At 43.3% G+C, this 22,305-nt stretch overlaps 3 protein-coding genes across 4 annotated transcripts in view; 1 reads left to right on the top strand and 2 right to left on the bottom strand.

The window, feature by feature from the left end:
- Positions 1 to 966: 966 nt before the first annotated feature.
- LOC133652085 (probable ATP-dependent RNA helicase DDX27) lies at positions 967 to 10,996 on the top strand. The gene is made up of 21 exons (XM_062050463.1): positions 967 to 1,182; positions 2,726 to 2,881; positions 2,960 to 3,019; positions 3,162 to 3,348; positions 3,423 to 3,481; positions 3,581 to 3,664; positions 3,848 to 3,953; positions 4,025 to 4,198; positions 4,265 to 4,415; positions 4,472 to 4,571; positions 4,658 to 4,799; positions 4,865 to 5,018; positions 6,076 to 6,157; positions 6,226 to 6,403; positions 6,480 to 6,586; positions 6,662 to 6,755; positions 9,917 to 10,008; positions 10,103 to 10,223; positions 10,309 to 10,402; positions 10,729 to 10,788; positions 10,870 to 10,996. Exons 1-21 carry the CDS (start codon positions 1,099 to 1,101, stop codon positions 10,883 to 10,885), a joined length of 2,301 nt encoding a protein of 766 aa, XP_061906447.1. The 5' UTR covers positions 967 to 1,098; the 3' UTR covers positions 10,886 to 10,996.
- LOC133652076 (potassium voltage-gated channel subfamily KQT member 2-like) lies at positions 10,062 to 21,174 on the bottom strand. Of its 2 annotated transcripts, XM_062050441.1 has the most exons (19): positions 20,943 to 21,174; positions 19,791 to 19,938; positions 19,556 to 19,646; positions 19,360 to 19,486; positions 19,110 to 19,285; positions 18,259 to 18,384; positions 18,034 to 18,144; positions 17,862 to 17,957; positions 17,691 to 17,785; positions 17,552 to 17,620; positions 17,443 to 17,472; positions 17,299 to 17,378; positions 17,022 to 17,225; positions 16,776 to 16,823; positions 16,601 to 16,709; positions 14,969 to 15,100; positions 14,777 to 14,897; positions 14,536 to 14,711; positions 10,062 to 14,460 (listed from the first exon to the last, which is right to left on the bottom strand). In XM_062050441.1, exons 1-19 carry the CDS (start codon positions 21,073 to 21,075, stop codon positions 13,827 to 13,829), a joined length of 2,706 nt encoding a protein of 901 aa, XP_061906425.1. In that variant the 5' UTR covers positions 21,076 to 21,174; the 3' UTR covers positions 10,062 to 13,826. The 2 variants fall into 2 exon arrangements, with proteins under 2 accessions (XP_061906425.1, XP_061906436.1); XM_062050452.1 differs by lacking the exons at positions 10,062 to 14,460; positions 14,536 to 14,711; positions 14,777 to 14,897; positions 14,969 to 15,100 and adding exons at positions 15,107 to 16,460; positions 16,912 to 16,938.
- Positions 21,175 to 21,490: 316 nt separating this feature from the next.
- Positions 21,491 to 22,305, bottom strand: part of LOC133657577 (ral GTPase-activating protein subunit beta-like) — a 31,901-nt gene continuing 31,086 nt past the window's right edge. Inside the window, exons 31-32 of the mRNA XM_062059460.1 lie at positions 21,823 to 21,962; positions 21,491 to 21,746 (exon numbers count right to left, since the gene is read on the bottom strand). Coding sequence (XP_061915444.1) covers positions 21,574 to 21,746; positions 21,823 to 21,962 — 313 coding nt within the window. The 3' untranslated portion in view covers positions 21,491 to 21,573. The remainder of the gene's footprint in view (positions 21,747 to 21,822; positions 21,963 to 22,305) is intronic.

Raw genomic sequence — 22,305 nt, forward strand, 5'->3', positions numbered from 1 at the left:
CTAATGTTTTGGTGATGTGTTTATGGCTGTGTCACGCCAAATTTCTTCCCCCCTACAAAAATCTTCCCCCCATTTACTTCCGGGGCTGCGTCCAATAAAATCACAAAGTTGCCGGGGGTCCTTAACCGGCACGCGACTGTCCTGTTTCGCGCCTGTACAAAAAAAAAATAATCGATTTCTTCAGATTCCAGCAGCTGTCAAAGACGAAGTATCCTTCCAGCGACGGGCAGTCAAAGCCGAAGTGCTATCGGTCGCTGTCAATGACGTAAGAGGAAACATGAACACGGAATTAAATGGGGGGGGGGGGGGTTTGTAGGGGGAAGAAATTTGGCGTGACAGCCGACAATATCAGTATCAGTAAAGTGATGGATGGAATTCATGTCCTCAAAGCGTCTCGACAGACGTTACAATATTTGAACAATGATGACGAAAACTGTTTTCTCTGTCGTGTCCGTGTGTCGAAAATTGTTATGCGCTTATTTTTTAATTTGATTTTGTGCATGGCATAGATTTGCCGTGCGCAGAGGACGCTTGAGCAGTGTGCAATTGCACAGGCGCGCACCTTAGAGGGAAAGTTGGTTAGGTTACATATATAACAATAAAGTACATACTGTCCTGTTTTCCTGGTTTTCAATTCTATTTATCTAAAATATATATATTTCTATGTCTTTTTTTTTTTTTTTTTTAGCTTAAAGGCGTCTCAACTGGCAGGTATGCTTGATTTGTACCTCATGTGTCCCCGCTACACAAAAACGAGGTTGACGTTATTGACGTTACATATGCCCGCTCGCTCTGATTTCGCAGGTAACCAAACCAATCGTTAATTGCAGTCACGTGACTAAAAATACAATGCTTATATTTAATTTATACATTGTGTACTATTTATTTGTATTTAATGTTAATTCGAATTGGTAACGTACATTTTCAAACTGTAACTAATGAGTAGAAAAAAATAGCGTATGGAACTTGCACCGGAAGCAGACTGTTTGAACTTCCGGGTTTGAGTCCGGACACGTGTGTGTGTGTGTTTTGTGGGCAGATAAACCTGAACTTTTTAGGAATAAACCAGTCTACATTCGTGTATTGATACCATCCGTCATGTTGGAGCAGCTCGGTCTCATCGGGACCATCACGGACGGGGAGAAGAGTCCGGAAGAATCCGACACCGAGTCGGACCAGGAGGTAAGGAACACCGACCACCACAGCAGTGTTCTCCCCGAAGAAGTACACTTGCAGGCAGCTAAACGAACCACGAGTAGCGCTTCTGTGCGGAGGTGCACACCAAGTCGTAAAAACGTTATTTCACACCATAATAGGACAGTGACTAATATCAACACAACACATGGGTGTTGTTCATTGTTGAACAGATTAAGATGGTATTTATTTCCGCTGCTCATTCGAATAGATTTAAAAAAAAAAAGGTCTTGTTGATCTACTGTCAGTGTTCCTACAGGTCGCCTAAACAAATACATACTAACAAACTCATAACAGTATTTAGGTTCTTAGGTTTAGCCATGTTTCAAAATGAATTTAGACTAACTTTATTGATCCACAAGGGAAATTGTTCCACACAGTAGCTCAATTACAAAGGATGGAAATGATAATGCAGGTATAAAGTAGACTAAAAATGTACCATCGTAGCAATATAAAATATAACATACCGTATTCTCCGCACTATAAGGCGCACCGGATTATAAGGCGCACCTTCAATGAGTGGCATATTTCAAAACTTTGTTCATATATAAGGCGCACCTATGCATCCATTAGATGGAGCTGCGCTAAAGGTATTGTCAACAAAACAGTCAGATGGGACAGTCAAACTTTATTAATAGATTACAAACCAGCGTTCTGACAACTCTGTTCACTCCCAAAAGGAATAAACAGCTGTTTTTATTATTTTCCCCAGGTAAAGTCAGTTACGTGGTGTTTTGTTTATCTTTTAACAACAGCAAGGTATAACATGTAGTGCAACATTTACATCACATAGTGGAGGGGAACTTTTCCCTGATTCAATAAACATGTAAAAAACAGTGATACTGTTACGGTAAATCAAACGTTAGTGCAATCACAATATAGTAACACCCGAAATAGTGCAGAGCATTAACAATATATCAATAACTCAACGTTGCTCAAACTTTAATGTCACACAACACAACACACAAAATAAACATGTAAAGCTCACTTTATGAAGTTATTCCTCATCCACAAATCCCTCAAATTCTTCTTCTTCAGTGTCCGAATTAAACACCATTGATTCGTTTATGTTAAATTCTCTCGCTGCTGCTCTATTCCCGTGTTCTACTGCGTGACTGATCGTCTTAAGTTTAAACTCTGCGTCGTAAGCGTGTCTCTTAATAAGAGCCATTTTTGGGTTAGAAGCGCTTCTTCTTCTACGGGGGAAAATGAAGTCGGCGGCTGCTCACCGTAGAAAAAGAAGCGCTTCTTCTAAGGGGGAAAATGAAGTCGGCGGCTGCTTACCATAGAAGAAGAAGCGCTTCTTCTTCTTCTACGGGAAAAAGAAGAAGTTTAGGTTTGTTGTGGCTCAATATTGGTCCATATATAGGGCGCACCGGATTATAAGGCGCACTGTCAGCTTTTGATAAAATTGGAGGTTTTTAGGTGCGCCTTATAGTGCGGAAAATACGGTATATGTAATATTAGCGTTTCGAATTCCATGGTAGTTCTTGTCCTACTACTCATGATTTGTAATTATTTTGTGTTCCAGGATGAGCCGATCGTTCTGAACAGGAAAAAGAAGTTTGGGAGTCAGAGTCGCGGGGCGAGAGACTTTAACACTGACTTTGTGTTTGGAGAGAGAGACGGGCTGGCCCAAAATGACGAGTGGATCATGGCTGATGTCATGAAGCAGCTCAAGAAGAAGGTAGAACCCAACGGAACATACTCAGTTCTGTTGTGCTTTTGTTTTCTGATCGTTTCCTGGTGTTTGTTTGTGGGGCAGAAAACTCTCACCACTCTGGACCAAAAAATTGAGAAAATCCGAAAGAAGAGGAAAGCTGAGGTATGTCCACTTTGTACTTCTAATATCCAATGCTCTTGTGTTGTTTATTGTGTTGATTATTCACATGCTTTGTGTGTTATACTTTGTTACTGTGTACATGTCTATATAAAGGCTCAAGTTCTACTTCCTGTCTGCTCTGCAGGAGAAATTATCCCAAAGTGATGCAGCCGCATCTTCTGCAGAAAAAACAGAAGACAAAGATGAAGAGGATGAGGGGGAAGAGAAAATGGAAATTAAGACAGATGATGATGAAGAGGCGAAGGAGGAAGAAGATGATGATGATGATGATGAATTTAATTCGGACGATGAGCAGATCTTGACCAAAGCCGGTGAGTCGAACCAACGATGGGGATTTTATTTTGAATTTTTGAGGGAAGCTGTTATAACTGTTGGCTGCTTGCAGACACGCTGAGAGACAAGAAACAACGAGGGAAGAAAAGGAAGGTGGAAGAGGAGGAGGAGGTGAAAATTAGCTAATGGTTGCCTTTGTTCATGGAGGCTTGTGTTTTGTCACAATAATAACAGACCTGTGTGTGTGTGTGCGCACACATGTGTTTTCAGGCTCAGTCGTTCCATGAAGACGCGTCAGAGTTCGATGACACGCTGACCTTTGACAACATGAATCTGTCCAGACCCATCCTGAAGGTAATGCGTCTCTGTAGCGTGATCAACTGATGTTATTGTCAAACCTATACTATGCTATGCTACATGAACTTTGTTTCGTGCTCATCGAGCTACGTTTAGATAAACAAAGGTCAGGCAGGATTAGCCTTCTGTTCTCCATGTGGTGCCAGTTTTGGTTTGTTTGAGTTATCTGGTTCCCTTCAGGCCATCACAGTGTTGGGCTTCAAGCTGCCCACCCCCATCCAGAAGGCCTGTGTCCCCGTTGGACTGTTGGGCCGAGACCTGTGCGCCTGCGCCGCTACCGGGACAGGTATCTTCCTCACAAGGTCCAACATAAATCTGCCGTACCAGATGCTATTGTCAGATTGTTACACTCCTCAGGAAAGACTGCGGCATTCATGTTGCCCGTGTTGGAGCGGTTGGTGTACAAGCCCAAGACGTCCCAAGTGACCCGAGTGTTGGTTCTGGTTCCTACCAGGGAGTTGGGCATTCAGGTTCACTCTGTGGCCCGTCAGCTGGCCCAGTTCACCTCCATCACCACCTGCTTGACCGTCGGTACGACTCTTCACAGGCGTTCACACTGTTGTTGCGAACTTCAGCTCACCTTTCGTCTCTCTGCAGGCGGCTTGGACCTTAAGTCTCAGGAGGCGGCGTTGAGGGCGGGGCCAGACGTCCTTATCGCCACGCCCGGCCGACTCATCGATCACCTTCACAACACGCCCAGCTTTGAGCTGACCCACATTGAGATCCTTATATTGGACGAGGCCGACAGGTAGCGCGAAAGTCAACCGCCCAAAATTATGTAAAATGTTATTTTGTGCTCGTCAGGATGTTGGACGAGTACTTTGAGGAGCAGATGAAGGAGATCATCAAGCTGTGTTCCTACAACAGACAGACAATGTTGTTCTCTGCCACCATGACCGAAGAGGTACTCACACATGACCTCTTACCTGGCGTCAGTGTCATGTGACCTGCGTCTCCACCGCATGAGTATCATGTGATCTCTATTTCTAGGTGAAGGACCTGGCAGCTGTCTCACTGAAGCAGCCCGTCAGGATCTTTGTCAACAGCAACACTGACGTGGCTCCGTACCTGCGACAGGAGTTTGTTCGGATCCGAGCAAACCGCGAGGGAGACCGAGAGGCGGTGGTGGCAGGTAACGTCACCTCTGATTGTAATGGTTGTCTGGTGACATGATGTCCTGATTCATGTATGTGTTAGCTCTGCTGACGAGAACCTTCCAGGATCACGTGATGGTCTTTACGCAAACCAGAAAGCAAGCGCACAGACTGCACATCCTGCTGGGTCTCATGGGGCTCAAGGTCGGGGAACTGCACGGAGAACTGAGCCAGAACCAAAGACTGGAGAACCTCAGGTACACTATATATACCGCTATATAGACAATATAATTTGTATAAATTTGACCGACGGTAGAGTTTTTACTACTATAGTAATATTGGGATAATGCATGTTGACAAGTTCTAGCTATGTTCCACTAATTTGACAGCGACAAGAGAAAACACACTGAAGCGTCTTCGATAGCGAGCTAGTGGTTAGCAAGCATTCCTGCACAGTGCAAAGCTACTTTGAAGTCAGCAATCCTCACCTCCGTAGCGACAAATCGACTAAGTTTTTTTACAAGTACCATAATCACTGGAGAACGAGGAAGAGCTAAACACGCTACACCACACACTTTAGAAGACAATAATCCATGTTAACTGCTAAGCGCAAGTTCTTGAACGTTGGCAAAGGTGGGCGGATCGATACAACTATTGACCGCAACGATAGTATAGTATCAGTATATGGTCAATACTACAGTGATTAGATCTTTTTTTATTATCAAAAAATATTTTGTTGTTTTTGTTATTGTTTACGAACTCAGGAAATAAGTCCCTGGCCACAGGAGGTCTTTAACGCGCCATTCGCTAGCTGGCAACTGACGCGCCAATCGCTAGCTGACATCTAGCACGCCAACTGCTAGTTGACAACTAACGCGCCAATCGCTAGCTGACATCTAGCACGCCAACTGCTAGTTGACAACTAACGTGCCAATTGCTAGCTGACAACTAACACGGCAATCGTTAGCTGACAACTGGTGCGCTAATCGCTAGCTGACAACCGGCTATCTTATTGCTAGCTGACAACTAACACGCCAATCCCTAGGTATCTTAAATGCAAACATGAATACAACAATATATTTAGTCATGATATGTTACTATTTATTGCAGTGTGTTGGCTCAATCTTCATATCTATTTAAAGACATTCACATTTGTGGAAAAATTGCGGGGGGAAATATAAAAAACTAAAAACAATCACCTACAGATTTCACGGCTCCCCTGCGGTACATTTGCAAACCCCCTGTTGAAGACCTGTGGTTTAGAGAGGCAATGGTGATGAAACACAAGACGCCATGGTGTTCATGTGTCTGCAGGCGCTTTAAAGACGACCAGATCGACATCTTGGTGGCCACTGACGTAGCTGCAAGAGGTCTGGACATAAACGGAGTGAAAACGGTGAGAGGCTGCAGGTGGACTTGACAAACAGGCCTGTTGACTGAGGGCGCGTGCTTCTCCTGTGTCAGGTGATCAACTTCACCATGCCGTCCACCGTGAAGCACTATGTGCACCGAGTGGGTCGGACGGCCAGAGCCGGTCGCTCAGGTCGCTCTGTGTCGCTGGTGGGAGAGTCGGAGAGGAAGACGCTGAAGGAAGTGGTCAAGTCGGCCAAGACTGCAGTGAAGGCTCGAGTGCTGCCTGCAGGTCTGCAAAACATTCTCTGCTGGACATCTGCTTCACATTTTCTGGCATTGAAACTCTTTTTGTGTGTCTGACACAGACGTCGTCCTGAAGTTCAGAGACCTCATCGGCAAGCTGGAGAAAGACGTGGAAGCTGTTGTGAAGCTGGAGAGGGAAGAAAGGGAGCTGGCTGCCTCCGAGGCCAAGGTACTGTTTGAGCCAACTGGTGACACGTGTCACGTTAGCAACCATGGAATACAACATGTTGTGTTTTGTGTGTAGTTAAGCGTGGCACAGAAGCGCCTGGATGGCTCCGCCCCCAGTGATACTCCGAGAGTTTGGTTCCAAACGCCACAGGAAAGAAAACAGTGCCGCAGTGAGTAGGAAAATCATACACTAGGAAGGTCCGTTTCAAACGTTCTATATGCTTTAGTTCTTTATTCTAGCTCTTTACACTCATTTTATACACCAATCATTAATGGTGAGTAATGCTGACGACCGATATTTGCAGCCAATATAAATTTACAGTAAAAGTGACACATTGGCGGCAAAATTTAGAATAATACTATTACAAACTCCAACACTTAACATTGTTTAAATGTCTGAAGCATGTTTATTTAAAAAACTAAAAGTTCAGGGAGTTTCCTGGCACAATATCATCTCCTGTAAATTTATAAATACAAATCTTAATAAATATATAGCTCCTTAAAATGTTGTGTCCCTGAAATAATATTTATCCCTTAATAACGTCAACTGTGACTGATGAAATGATTCCAAATTCACAAGTGTTGATATTTACAGACAGTTATCAGACTGATCACCTAGCAATATTACACTTATGGAAAACGTTTTTTAAGACATCATACAGCGATATAAAGTACAAAATACAGATCATCAGAAGCATTATTTAGGCAGAAATATCGCAGGTTACATTAACGTTAACATAACGGTTAGAGCCGACCATCAATGAAGATGTGTGACGTTTTGACAAGCATTTTAAAGCTGTTACTCCTAATTATTAGTTAATGATGGATTTATTTTTATGCTTGTGAATGGTTGTTGCAGTGGGGCATGTACCTTTTTAAAAGCACACAGACAATCCAGAAGGTAGTAAGGTTCATACAGCAACACCACACAATCTTATTTAGCAGTTACTTTATTAATAAGTGATTCCCAATTGATGTACTAATCTTGTCAAATTGTTTGTATTATAGCCAGTAACAGTAAATATTGGGATAGCTTAATATAATTATTATCATATAATTATTTGCAATGAAGGCAGAGGAAATTAATCACAGCAACTGCAGCACATGAGTTTATTCATTTTATACAAGTTACAAAAATACTTTGTTTTTAAATGATCCTCCAAACTGGTATATACGTTTTTGTGACATTGATTTTTGCACTGTTGTGGTCCAAGTCCTCCTTGATTATTCTGCACAGCAAAAAAAACAAACAGAAAAGTTAAACACAAGATTACAACAATTATTAATAGAATAAACATTTTCAAATAACATGCAAATGTACACAAAAAAGAGCAATAACTAATATTGGTACAATGATGCACACATTTACAATACTTCACTATTCCGACCACACAATAATAGAACATAATTAAGTCAACTTATCACGGTCTAAAAAAGTTAATTAAAAGATTTTAGGCTTTTTTTTCCAACGTTGAAAATAGCTACAGGCACGAAGCCATCTGTGCCCGGATATATGGCTCTCCCTCGGGGTAAAGACAGGAACAAAGAGCACGGAGGTCGCTCAACATTGTGACAGTCGAGATCTCGTATTTGAACACAAATGTATATCACTACTGTCACCCCAGCTTGTCATGTCTGCTTTTAGAAGTTTTAAATGAATAAATAAAGCTCTTACATTTTAATGTCTCTCTTTCTGCTCCGCACAGCATTGTCATGTGGAAAATAATTTTCAGAGTTGAGTGCGCAAAGAATTTCGGGATATGAAAGGACGCGAGTGTCCACAAATGCAACCTGTCTGCTAATGGAAGAAAAGAACACATTTGTCAGCCAGATTCGAAAGACACTTGGAACTTTTTTGAATTGGAACAGCCTTCGTGCACTGCGATGATGTCGGCACCCTACAAATGCGCGGTGCGAAGGATGCAGCCGCCGAATTGAGACAGCGCACATGTAGTCAAACTTTATAACAAGCTGTAGTTCTATACCTTATTTACCCTCGGTCTTGTATACAATCTAGCTATTCACTAGCTCTACAAACCCTAATTCTATGCACTTTAGCTCTATGTACTAGGCCTGAACAATCTAGTCCTCTATACTGTAGCTCTAGCTGGTATGATAAAGTTCCTTCAATCCTAAACTCCAATTCTTTATACCCTAGTTCAGGAGTTGGCAACCCAAAATGTTGAAAGAGCCATATTGGACCAAAAATACAAAAAAAAATCCTTCTGGAGCCGCAAAAATTTAAAAGCCTTATATAAGTCTTATGATGAAGGCGACACAAGGTGTAAGTGTTTATATTAGCTAATAACTATCAGAATGACTGTTTCGCAGGCTGACGCAAATCTTTGTTGATAGAAATGTTTAAATGTAATATTTATTCTACCAATTTTTATAACATTGGAAAACATTAGTAAAACAGGCTTCTCAGAGGGTGAGATAACTCCTGGAAATTACTGGTTTATAATGGCCAAAGGTATAGAGATGTGTGTGTCTAAATTAAAGGAAACTGCAGGCTGTCTTCTTTTAATGGATTTATTACAATCTTTGGCAAGCTCGGTAACGTTTGCTGTGGTCTATAACGACATGTCACACAAACAACGATCAGACATACAGCCAATATTGCATACAGATAATGTGTCATGAGACATGCAAATATAAAATAAATACACAGAGGACATAAGTAAAGGAAAGTAAATAAGCTCAAATATACCTACAAACAAGGCATAATGATGCAATATGTACATACAGCATGTTAGCATTGATTAGCTTGCAGTCATGCCGTGACCAAATATGCCTGATTAGCACTCCACACAAGTCAATACCATCAACAAAGCTCACGTTTGTGCATTCACACACAGCATGAAACATTTGGTGGACAAAATGAGACAAACAAGGACTGGCATAAAACACGTCTTACTGTGGCAGCGTCTGAGAAAGTTGTGCATGTAAAACTACTGTGCGTTCAAGGACCGCCGATATTAGTAGTACAAAACGGCGCTTGTCATATCTTCTCATCAGTGAGGCATGTTTAATATAAACAGGAGTGATTTCTAACAATTAGGAAGGTTTGTGTCATGTTTGCTCTCTTACAGGAACAATATTAAAACAAAAATGTTTTTTTTCCACCATCATTTCCATTTTCATACAATTTTTAAAAAGCTACAGGAAGCCACTAGGGCGGCGCTAAGAGCTGCATGCGGCTCAAGAGCTGCAGGTTGCTGAGCCCCGCCCTAGTTCTATACACTAGCTACGTGTTCTTTACATAACATGTAGCTCACACACTTTAGCACTAGAAATTGTAGTTCTAAGATGGTATTAAATTTGTCATCAGTGTCGAAGGCGCTGCAAGAGTTCGACTTGGCTCTGCGAGGGAAAAAGAAGCGGGCCAAGTTTCTAAAGGACGGCAGGAAGAAAGAAATGACGGTGAGTTTCTGCTTCTCTTTTTGTGACCTCTGTCTCTCCCATTTCACCTGAAGGCAGCACTGTGTGTTTGTGTGTGTGTGTGTGTGTGTGTCAGTCTGAGGACCGCGCTCAGTTCGAGATCCTGAAGGCTCAGATGTTCGCAGAGCGAGCCGCCAAGAGGGAGCGACGGCCGAAGAGAGCGAGAGTGTTGGCTGAGGAGGAGGCGCCCTCTAAAGGTTAGAATACAAACATCACTATAGCAGACCAATGTGCTTCCAACACATAGCCTGAACTTTGCCACGCCCCTCATGTCTTGAACAGCAAATCAGAAAGCAAGAAAAGGAGGGCGCAAGTCAGCGTTTGACAAAGAGCTCACAAATGTCAGCAACAAAGCTCTCAAACATTACAGAGCTGGGTAAGTGTCACATTTATCACTTTTTGTGTATTTTCGGTACATTTGAAAGTTTTCGCTCATCTTTTATATATTCATGAATGAATGAATTTCTTCATTAACTAATCTATTAATTATATTATGGTCATATGTTAATTTAAAGAAATAGTTATTTTATTACATTTCTACTTTAATCATGTTATTTTATTATATTGTTTATTTTACTGTAATCCAGTGTTGATTTTTCTTAATGTATAACTCCATAACATAGCTTTTTCTATTAATTTTATACACCATTTATTTAATGGCTAACTTGAGTCAAATAAAAATAACATTTGTGTGCTATTCAGGCCGTCCTTCGCAGACAGGAAGCGCCTGGGTTTGAACAAGAAGCGTTCCGGCGGATCTAGGTACTTTTTTTTTCTTCTTAAAAGGGCTTTAGGGGTCTTGTTGACATGAGTTATCCTCAAAGCTCTCTTGTGATTTTGCAGGTTCAAGAGGAAATGAGTCGGGTCCAAAATGGCGGCGGTGGGAATTGGCTGTGTATTGTAAATCCTCCTTGTTCTTCAAAGTTTTAAATAAAGGTTAAACTAATGTTACAAAGCTTGGTTTGTCAAACTGACATGTTACATAGAAAATAATCAAAATGTAAAACAAATAAAGCGTGGTTGTTAATGAGCAATGAAGAAGAAACAATGCAACTTTTAATGTGAATACAGGTGAGTACAATTGGTCACACGTGGAAGCCACTGTAAATAAAACACTGCTACAATAACATTGACTGGACGTGACGACGCCCCCTGCTGGCCAGGTGTTGAAGTGCAGTGCTGGTGACAATCTAATTCCATTCCTAAGTAGTGCAAATTAACTTAATGGCTGACATGCTGCATGTATTGTATATCATTAGGATTATGATGACGTAATACCATGGATATTGCTATGTTGTAGTTCAGGGGTGTCCAAAATGTGTCCAAAAACCGGGCAATTGTTTACCGGCCCACCACACATTCTGGAAATACTATTGTAAAAAAAAAAAAGAACATTAAAAAAAGTGGAATGAGGTGCAATCTAACGAGAAAAAGTTGCAATGTTGACACAAAAGCTGCCATGCAGGCTGTTTTTTTTCTTTTGTCTTCATTTTCTTTTTTTGCCATTGCTCAAAAAAAAAAAAAAAAGACAAAAAATCCATGTTATAATGAAGTATTTTCAGGGCTCCAATTACTTCAAATATTTCACTTTAAAATGTTTTATGTGGTAAATATTGCATATATTGTGTAGTAGCCATATAAAAACATCAAAGTTTTCTTTGACAAAAGCGCATAAAACAAAGAAAATAATAGTTCCAGCATAAAATTGACAGATATATCTGAAGTTGATCTCGTAACTTAAGTGTTGAAAGTAAAAGAAAAACCTAATAAAAATGTATCACTTTATGAGTGGGGCACCTTTTGGATCCCAAATATATTTAGTGATTTTTTATTTATCTTTTCACTGTGATTACTCAAAAATATGAAATAATTAAAATCAATGGTGTCCTGCATGATTGATCTTTTAGGGCTCTAATTACTAAATACTGCATATTTCAGTTTTACTATAAAAAAACTAAGTTGTTTTTGACAGAAAAGCCATAAAACATTTTTTTTCAATTTGTATTACTTTATATCAACTTGAAGTTGATATAGAGATTTACTGTAAGCGTTAAATAATAATTTAAAAAAAATCTGACTTATTTTTAACATTTCAATGACTTAGACCCTTTATGGTCCCCGGGACCCCTAAAGGTAAAATAAATAAAAAATGCATATATTTTGTTATGGTTTGAAAATGAAAAATATCAAAATGGCCCCCACATGCTTTAATTTTTCCGTGTGCGGCCCTCAGTGGAAAAACTTTGGACACCCCTGTGTTTGTCAGTCGCTGGTTTCACGTGACCTCATACACGAGTATTGTTAGCATTAGCTTTTAAAAACATTTCTCCATTTTACACTAGTACTTGTCAATATATAACATTTGGAATTAGGGTGTGGAACTTGTTAGCATTAGCGCCACTCTTTAATATATAAAGCCATGCTAAATTAGCATAATATGAGATTATAATAGCCTTTAGAATTGGTTTTAGTTCATTTTAGTGCTGCTAGCGTTAGCGGGAATCCGCGACATCGGCAGAAGGTTAGACTGATTGAAAAAGTTTCTATCACGGTTTTTAAAATGTTTAGATAGGAGTTTGTTCTGTGTATTGTTGCCACCTTCAGGCCCGTGTGACATGACACCGACACAGTTAATGGCGACAAGCTTGTCTTTGTGTGACAGTACGTGTAGATAATTACAAAATGTATTTCATGTGGAGACACCAGTGTCAACCAATCAGGAGTGAGTGTATCCCTGCTGTGAATTAATCGGGAGTGAGTGTATCCTGTCAGTGCAGTCTGCCTGTAAGCGAGACAATACAACTATATTGCCAAAAGTATTTTGCCACCTGCCTTGACTCACATATTAATTTTAAGTGCCACCCCATTCCTATCCTGGAGCATTCAAATTTCCTTTCACTGGAACTAAGGGGCCAAGCTGGTCTCCTGAAAAACAACCCCACACCATAATTCCTGCTCTACCAAATTTCCACCTTGGCACAATGCAGTCTGAAACGTACCGTTCTCCAGGCAACCTCCAAACCCAGACTCGTCCATCAGATTGCCAGATGGAAAAGCGTGATTCATCACTCCAGAGAAGGCGTCTCCACTGTTCTAGAGTCCAGTGGCGATGTGCTTTACACCACTGCACCCTATGATTTGCATTGGACTTGGTGAAGTATGGCTTAGAAGCAGCTGCTCGGCCATGGAAACCAATTCCATGAAGCTCTCTGCATACTGTACGTGGGCTAATTGGAAGGTCACATGAAGTTTGGAGCTCTGTAGCAACTGACTGTGCAGAAAGTCGGCGACCTCTTTGCACTATGCGCTTCAGCATCCTCTGACCCCTCTTTGTCAGTTTACGTGGCCTACCACTTTGTGGCTGAATTGCTGTTGTTCCCAAACTCTTCCATTTTCTTATATTAAAGCCAACAGTTGACTTTGGAATATTTAGGAGCGATGAAATTTCATGACTGGATTTGTTGCACAGGTGGCATCCTATGACAGTTCCACGCTGGAAATTACTGAGCTCCCGAGAGCGGCCCATTCTTTCACAAATGTTTGTAGAAAGAGTCTCCATGCCTAAGTGCTTGATTTTATACACCTATGGCCGGGCCAAGTGATTAGGACACCTGATTCTGCTCATTTGGATGGGTGGCCAAATACTTTTGGCAATATAGTGTAGTTGACATGAAACCAGCTGTGCGTTTTTGCCTCACTTCCGCCAGCTGGTGTTTTTGTCATTCACATTTCTATTATTATTATTGTTATTATTGTTGTTGTTATTACAGTTCTGCTGGTTCTTCCCACTTTACACTACCCTATTTGTTTCCGGTCCAGGCCCGATCTGAGTGTGGGGACGGGGCACAGAGCTCCGAGTCTGAGTCCGACTCGGCCTGTGCTATGTATGGTCGAATGGTAGTGCAGCAGGAAGCCCCGCCCACCCCACGATGGTCCCCCTGGTTAGCGGCAGCTGAGTAGAAGCCGTTGTTGAGGAAGTCCAGGTTCTCTCTGGACTGCGAGATGGAGAAGCCGCTAAAGGAGTGTTCCAGCTCGTCGTGGTCTACGGACGGAATGGATGCAGAGGCGTCGCTGTCCAACTTCTCCTCCTCTTGTCTACCTTCTCCATCGGCGCACTCTGCCCCTCTCTCGGGCCTCTCAGCCGCCCCGCGCTCTGCAGCGTTGTGGCGGTGGGAACGGTTCCCGCCGTGTCGTTCTCCTGCTGGAGGCGGCGGAAGTCGAACAAGCGAGGCGTCCCCCTTCGGGCTTGGTGTGTTACCATGGCTGCGCTGAGGAGAGTGAGGGGCCTGCTGGTGAAGGTGGGAGCTGATTGGCTGCCATGAGGTGGAGGGGGTGCAGGTGGCAGTGTTGTAGTTCCTGTGTCCCATAGAACTGCTGGAGCGGACTATCTTCGTCCCAAAATGACTCTTGTCCGTACTGTCGCCTGGCAACACCCTAAGAAAACAAAACATTTTATTCCAGTTATGCAAATTTCTGCTGTGGTGTTATGGTGCAGCAGCAGGTACTGACTGGAGGATCTTGTGACTGGACTGGCTCTTCTCAAGCTGCTCCACTGGACTGTGGTAGGGCGGCGCCGGTTCAGGCTCCTTGGATCCAAAGTAGGCGTCTGTCTCTGCCTGAGGGATTCCCATTCGCTGAATGTAGATGTTGACCAAGAAGTCCAGCTTTCTCTCCATGGACAGGACCTGAGGGACACAAAGACAAATGAGAAGTGAAGGTCTGTCACCAGCACAACTTCGAGCAGTCTCACCTGCTTCTCCACCTTCCCCAGTCGTCCCATCATGCTTGGGTCCTCGGGTAGTTCTTCCCCTGCTGCCTTGGGTCGGTCCTTTTCTGTGATTGGTGTTCCTCTGCCCACGATCTGGTCCACTCTGAAACCACGAGAAAAGAAATTCAGACGACCACACGTTGAATAGACGTCGGAAGTCTCGCAAAAGTCTACCTGGACTGAAGGTTCTTGATGCGTGCTAGCATGTCCAGGTGTCCCGCCGAATACTGCTCAATTACATCCATGACGTCATAGGGACGAAGACTCTCTTTAAACTTCCTCTTGGACACCATAAAGCGCATGATACTAGGACAAACAGGAAGTAGGGAGTCAACACTGAGGATGGACTGCTCTCTCTGGACCACACCTGAGTCTTAGATGAACATGCTCAAAAGATTCTACACTTCATTGACATCTTTGATTCTCCTGCATTCTAGATTAAGTCGTATGTGAACTGGCACCTGATGATGATTGTGGATTGGTGTTGTGTTCAACAGCTGTCACTCGAAGACTTGTGTCCAAACGATAAACTGTAGGCTAGAAAGTGTTTGTGGACCGTTTGTCCAGAATTAACTTGTGTTTATAGTCAGTTTGTCGAGAACTGACCGTTTTTGTGACCTGATGGTCAACATTGGACCTAGTTCTAAGTCTGCTTTCTGGGCAGATATGAAAATGATCTGACTCCTTAGTGAATGGGCAACTTTTGGTGGACTGAATGGTGTCTTGTCTTCTGCTGAGAAGGTCCAGCCCCCCTGTCAAACCAGGAACAGTGCTGTCATAAGCAAAAGTATTAAGACAGCTACAGAAAGTGAAAAGTAAATATGATGTGGAGTCTGTGCTTCTTGAACACCTTCCATTCTTCTGGTAGGACTTAGTAAAATATATATGTCAAAATTCACAAAAGTCTTTCACTTAAAACCTCTTTATTCATGCCTTTATGGACACTGCTTTGTGCACTGGAAAAATAAGAGTGTCTTCCTCAAATTGTTCTCAACAAAATGCCCTGTTTATAAAGACCTACGTATGATTCAGGAACAACCTCTGATTGATTACATACACATGTAAAGACTGGCGGAGGTCCAGAGGATGTCTACTAAAGGATAAAGCTGGAAGTGACGTGGCAGCAAACATGGGGCTAAAACTACTACAAAGAAGACATGACAGAGATGGGAAATAGGAAACAACAACATGGATGCTAGCTAGGACGCTGTGTCTCAATTGGCACACTTGAGTCTTTTGAGTGCATAAGTGCGTCCGCATTGAAAATGCAGTGCACTGTCACTATCCAGATGTTGAACGCAAGTCAAAATGGTGTGTGTGCCCTGCTGGACACTTACAACTCTCAAAAGTTGCCATTTTGGCTATGTTGCGAATGGGGTGGGACTAACAAACAAGTAATTATGCCGCCTCATTTGAAGCATGTGGGTACAGACAAGCAAGGAAAAAGTCATAATCATTTGTAATTATTTTACAATTGAAAAGCGGTGCAAAAATATTGTAGATATTTAAGCAGAGGAAAAGGAAGAGGAGCAACAATATGGACACTACACTGTCAAAATGTGCACACTTAGGAGTAAGTATATACTTATACAAGTGTACGGAAGATGTCTTCCATTGAGACACAGAATGTCTGCTCTTACCCAACAGCTGATGGTGACCTTTGACCCTGGGTGAGCAAAATAAATGAAAGCAAAAATAAATGAAAAAGAATAAAAAGTAAACTGACTTCAGTGCAGCAAATAAACAGCAAGCAAAGCGATGATGAAGTGAATAAAATGGACGTGAACGTTCTAGACGAGTCCATACCAAATGGCTCTGATGGTGACCTTTATGCCTGGCGTCAGGTCCTGCGAGACGAACTCGCAGTGACAGCTCTTGTTGTCGTCGGCCAAGTCTTCTCCTGGTAGACTGGCATCTGCAACAGCAACAAGTCACTAGCTATCATGCACATGCGTGTATGCGTGGGTGCATGCACGCTAACCTGGTGAGCTCTTCTGTCTGAACTCTTCATCCTGCATCTCTATGAGAACTGACAAGACAAAAATAACCTCAGCACCATCACAACAACAACAAGATGAATCATTACACTTGTCCAATGAGAAACAAAGCATCCTCACTTCCTGCCTCCTTTTCTTGTCTCCTACCTTCATTTGTGGAGGTTGAAATGGATCAAAGACTGAATAAGACTAGTAAGGACAAATGACGTAATGAGCTCTGACACACTTACCTTCAGAGTTCTGACGGGAAGCGGCTCCTCGGATCCTGAAGGCCTGTCTGGTTCTGCTGCGTTCTCCAAAGCTCCAGCTCTTAGGGACCTTACTGGGACTGTCCTCCAGACTGGGATCTATGCTTGGGGATCGTCGTAAGGCCTGAACACCCCCAGGGACACCAGGAACTCCAGGAGCAACTCCTGGTCCAACCACTGGGACCACTGGAAAAAATAAGTAATTGGTTGATCCACTTCCTATCATCCGAAAGACTACCACTTTGTGGACATCACTTACCGTTTTGTGGAGAATTTTTTCCTTTGGTTCCTGAACTGCGTGGAGATGAGAAAACCCTCTCCTTCAGACTTACCTTCTGACTGTGGGGACAGGTCTATGGTCAAAGAGTGCTTGTTTTACTTTCAAACTACTTTTGGACTTTACCTAGGAGACTGTTCTGGTTGGACGTCCTTCCTGCAGGTGGACAAAGCAGACACACAATTAAGTACAAAGTCCTCTGTGCTTCACATAGACAATACCAAAAACATCCAACCTGAATGAAAGTCCTGACTTGTTCTTCAGGTTCCTCAGAAGGTCCAGCTGATTGAGGGGAGGAATTAACCTGCACAGACACACGATGACACCTCCTGCTACCACGACCTGATCTTTGTCTCCAGGGGGATTGCACTCACCTGTACATGGGGACAGACACAGTCCTCTCGTAATAGTCCCACGTTGACGTCAGGTCGGAGCGACTCAAATTTGTGGCGTACACCCTCCACGCCGCCTGGGCAAGGAGACATGGAAGGTTAGTTCTGCTGTGATGTCATACCTTAAAAAGTCCAAATGCGATAATGTCGTACCTGAATGAGTCCAGCTGCTGGGTTACGTCTCTTCTCAAAGTGTTTCTGTCTGTGCTGCTCCTGAACCTTTAGAGCAAAACCAGAACCCAGGATGCCCTGACAAAGAACAAAATAAACAAGCAGGAGAGCAGGTCCGTCACTTGGCTAACTCAGGACACTCACACACACTTACAGCTGGAAGGGCAAAGAAGGACACTCCAATGAGAGTGAAGGTTGCTGCCAGCAGGCGTCCATTCCAGGTGATCGGGAACTTGTCTCCATAACCGATGGTTGTCAAAGTAATCTGACGGAGACAAAGAGCAATCAGATGTCCTCTTTGTGGAGGATGACACAAAACGACTAGTTTGTTGACATGTTTAACTTTCATATTTGAGGACAAGGTTCGTTTGACTCTCACCAATCCCCACCAGAGGGCGTCTGCGTAAGTCTCAAACTGCTCATTGTCTTCTTTCTCTGCCAAATAAACCAGGAAACTGGCCAGAATGAGACACAGAAAGCCGATGTACCAGGCAGTGATCAGCTCCTACACACACACACACACACACACACACACACACACACACACACACACACACACACACACACACACACACACACACACACACACACACACACACACACACACACACACACACACACACACACACACACACACACACACAAAGTCATTTATACATCTAGTTTCCTCCCCAGAGACATCATCATCATTAAGCAACCATCAATATTGTCCACAATCGATGCAGTCCAACTCGCTGTGAGGGATAGCCGCATGCTGCTGTCCTGTGTCTCGATGAAAATTAGTATGCCAAAATTTAAATGTGACCGTCAAATGTAATTATATTTTTGTGAGGCAACCACGTAGCATCACAACGACACTTAGTAACGTGGAGTACAAACTTTTCCTAAGTGGCTGCGTCTTAAATGGACTACATCGTGTACTTAGTTCTGGAGTGTGCACATTTCGATTACACATTTTGTAATGTGTACTTTCCGGAAATCATTATTTCAGTATTTACCTGGTTGTTCCCCTTCCCTCTTTCCGGGTGATTGTAACCAATTGTTTTAGCTCATGGCCAAGGTGGCACCTTTTGAGGGTTGTAAATGTCCAGCACTGCAGTTTTAAGTGTGACATCCGGGGTTTGCCCTAATTTTGAGTGTGAACACACTTATGCACTCAAAAGACTAAGTGTGCACCAATTGAAAGCCATGGTGTAACCTGCCGTCCTGGCATCAAAGATCATGGATTACCTTGCTGTGGGCATACACCACGGAGCCCAGCAGCTTCCAGGTTCCTCCCCGTCGGTCCATTCGGATCATTCTGAGAATCTGAAGGAAACGCAGCGAGCGGATAGCCGAGGTGGCAAAGACGTTTCCCTGCGTCCCCGCGGCCAGCACCGATATGGACGCAATCAACACCATGATGTCTGCGGTCGGATGAAAGATCGGGTCAGTCGTCGCTGCCTTGGACCGTGGAGATCACGCGGGTGTCCACACTCACCGATGACACAGAACGGTTTCCGGGCAAATTTTAGTCGACCTCTCCAGCCTCTGTAGCGACAGCAGCACCCGGCAGCCCAGATGCGAACCATGTACTCCACCCCGAACACCACGATGGTCACCACTTCCTGTTGACGACAAGACAGCCATGCTCTGGGTCAGAGTAATGACCAATTGATGGCTCTGACAGACGTTACCAGGATGTAGAGAGCGTCCTCTGAGCTCTTCTCGTATTCTCGGATGGTGGAGAAGACGGACAGAACCAGACAGGAGAGGACCAAGAGGAACCTATAAGAAAAGAACACTTTAAGGACCAAGAGGAACCTATAAGAAAAGAACACTTTAAGACAGGAAGCGTCTTGTCTTTCTGAAAGTGATCAGCGTTTCCGGTGACAGATGTGAAATATAAGGACTTATTGATCCAAGACTCACACGTAGGCGTGATAGATGAAGGCCCAGCCTCGCGGTCTCTCCAGGACATTGTACAGAAAGTTCTGCAGCCGCCTGTAAAGGGCGTTTCTTTTGGGGGGCTTCCTGACTCCTGAGACGCTGCTGCGCTGCCGGCGAGGACCTTCATCAGCTCCGCAAAACAATCATTTGTGTTGTCAAACAACAGAGATAGGGTGGCATTCACAGCTAGTCTGATACTCTGGTCCAGACCAAAATATAGCAAAAGACACTTGATGGTCAACTTGGTGCAGTTCGGTTATCGTTCCTTGTCACCTACGATTGTATAGGAACTTTTTTTACATTCTGGAATTTTTTACCAGCTGAGATGTAGCAAAGAGGATATTGATAACTTCAAGACGTCCTGGAGAGTGTGAGAGTTTCAGACGTCTTCATCGAACTGTAATCATCAACAAAGGCACTAAAAAGAGCCATACTGTATTTATTAGGGGTGTTCAATGATTTTTAAAATGAAGCATGAATATTCAATAGCAACCGGCTGGAAATTAAACCCCCAATAAATACAATTCTTGAATAGAAAATATACTCCAAAATGTAATCAGTGCAGAAAGCCCACGGACAAATACTAAAAGGAAATAAAAGACACAACTGGACTTGATGCAGCCGAAGTAATAACAATTGTACATTGTTAAATAATACATAACATTAATTGACTATCATCAATTATGTATATCTAGGGATGACTTATGAAGTGTACAATTAAGTCAGAACGTTCTGGCCAGCATGTACTGTATATTTAGTCTCAATTTGCTTATTAAAAAAAAATAAAACAATTATTTATGATATTATTTTTTAACACCTTCCTTGCTTTTACACAGAAAGTGAACTGAATTGAAACATGCGAAAGATATGTTGTGAATGAATTATCAGATTGATAAGCAATTGCTACCTCTTTTCAGTTTGTGCGAATCATTTCTTATTTTCACAGTGCAGTGCCTCTGACTTAGCAACGTTAGAATACAATTCCCTGAAAAAAATGTGCGATAAATTATAATCAGTACGGTCCGGACCAGGCTGGTCCAAATACTCTCCCGCTTTGTTGACTCGCGGTATTATCTCCTGACGTGACGTCAATGCACGAAACAAGCGGTAGGAAATGGATGGATGGATGTATACCTGCAATGAGTAGAGCTCCATCCCTGCTGGACTCGGTCCCCCCGGCCTCCAGACCCACGAAACCGACCTTCAGCTTCTTCTGGTCGGCCTGGGCTCCTGGAAACACGCCGCCGTTCCGCGACTTTTGCACCATGACGGAAGGGAGACGAGCCCGATGTTTACTGACTTCCGGCAGACACTCCCCTGACGGCGGCCCAGTCCGATTGGAGCATCGCGCAAGGATGGATGCAGAGTTGGGATGCTGAGGAGACAAAGGCTGCTGATCAGCAGATTATGTTGTCTCCGCCTCAGCGACTTCCCGCGCAGACAGGAAGCGAAATGACGTCACTTGTGGTCGCTTGTATTGACATAAAAAAACCTCCATCTCATATTTGATCAACGAAACAGCACGCAGACCACGTGCACCGTGATTAATGTCATACCTTTGGTCACCATGCCAACGCCCCTTGGTTACCTTGACAACCTGCACCGAAGGAACAGATAGGAGATTGTATAAGAGGAAGACCATGTGAATTTGTCATTAATGGAGAGAGCCAGTCAGTACGTTTAGGTTATTTTTATTGATGGTGTTACTGATGATTACATCCAAAAGCAACAGCGACTGTTGCCATGGCGAAGCAGGTAGGTGGGGTCAGGGGTCATGGAAAAGGGCGCTGTAGAAAGCGGGCTCAGAGTGGCGGCAGCGGTAACGAAAGATCATGTCACTGATCATGTGCTTCCTTTTGATGTGTGGCGGGGGGGCGGAGTCACTCCACAGCTGTCGCCGATGGCAACAGTTGATCGCCATCTCTCTGACCGACGTGCCTGAGGACAGAGAGACATGAGGACAGGAGGACGCAGCACAGAAAGACGAGTGGGACAGACAGACGGATGGACAAACCCAAACTCCATTTGCTGAGCACGCTACCGCTGACCAGTGGAAGTACCAAATTGAATTTGCCGGTGGACTTTTCTCGGACCGTGATGTGGAAAAGTCCACTATTTAGGCGACGGATGAAGACAATCTGGACATGGGAGAGACTGACAGGCAGACAGAGACAACGTCAACAAGTTAGCACATTGTCATTCTGTAACCAGCGCTTGCATTGGTCAGTGACTGTAATTCCAGTATTATCCACAAGGTGGTGTGTTTCCTCTCGAACAGTTTCTGCTCACTGTCACCCCATGAGGAGCACTGTGGTACTGCAAAGGACACCGATCTCCAACGTGCGGCCTATTGGCTTATCAGCGCACAGTTCCTTTATCGGCCCTCGGCATAATGAAAAAATAACATCTTTATTAATCATTTATTGGAATACAACTTTGTTTTATCGCCTTTAAAAAAATATAAGCTTTTGTTTTATTTTAGATATCTTAGCATTCA

The sequence above is a fragment of the Entelurus aequoreus genome, linkage group LG01, assembly GCF_033978785.1.
Source record: "Entelurus aequoreus isolate RoL-2023_Sb linkage group LG01, RoL_Eaeq_v1.1, whole genome shotgun sequence".
Classification (NCBI taxonomy): domain Eukaryota; kingdom Metazoa; phylum Chordata; class Actinopteri; order Syngnathiformes; family Syngnathidae; genus Entelurus; species Entelurus aequoreus.

Excerpts from the sequence above, each read along its gene's own strand:
- LOC133652085 (XM_062050463.1), top strand. The coding sequence starts at position 1,099 with ATGTTGGAGCAGCTCGGTCTCATCGGGACCATCACGGACGGGGAGAAG. Across the intron at positions 3,482-3,580 it reads AGGTGGAAGAGGAGGAGGAG|GCTCAGTCGTTCCATGAAGA; the intron begins GTGAAAATTAGC and ends ATGTGTTTTCAG. Across the intron at positions 3,665-3,847 it reads TGTCCAGACCCATCCTGAAG|GCCATCACAGTGTTGGGCTT; the intron begins GTAATGCGTCTC and ends GGTTCCCTTCAG.
- LOC133652076 (XM_062050441.1), bottom strand. The coding sequence starts at position 21,075 with ATGGTGCAAAAGTCGCGGAACGGCGGCGTGTTTCCAGGAGCCCAGGCC. Across the intron at positions 17,379-17,442 it reads CAACCAGAACAGTCTCCTAG|TCAGAAGGTAAGTCTGAAGG; the intron begins GTAAAGTCCAAA and ends CTGTCCCCACAG. Across the intron at positions 16,710-16,775 it reads CAGACAGAAGAGCTCACCAG|ATGCCAGTCTACCAGGAGAA; the intron begins GTTAGCGTGCAT and ends TTGCTGTTGCAG.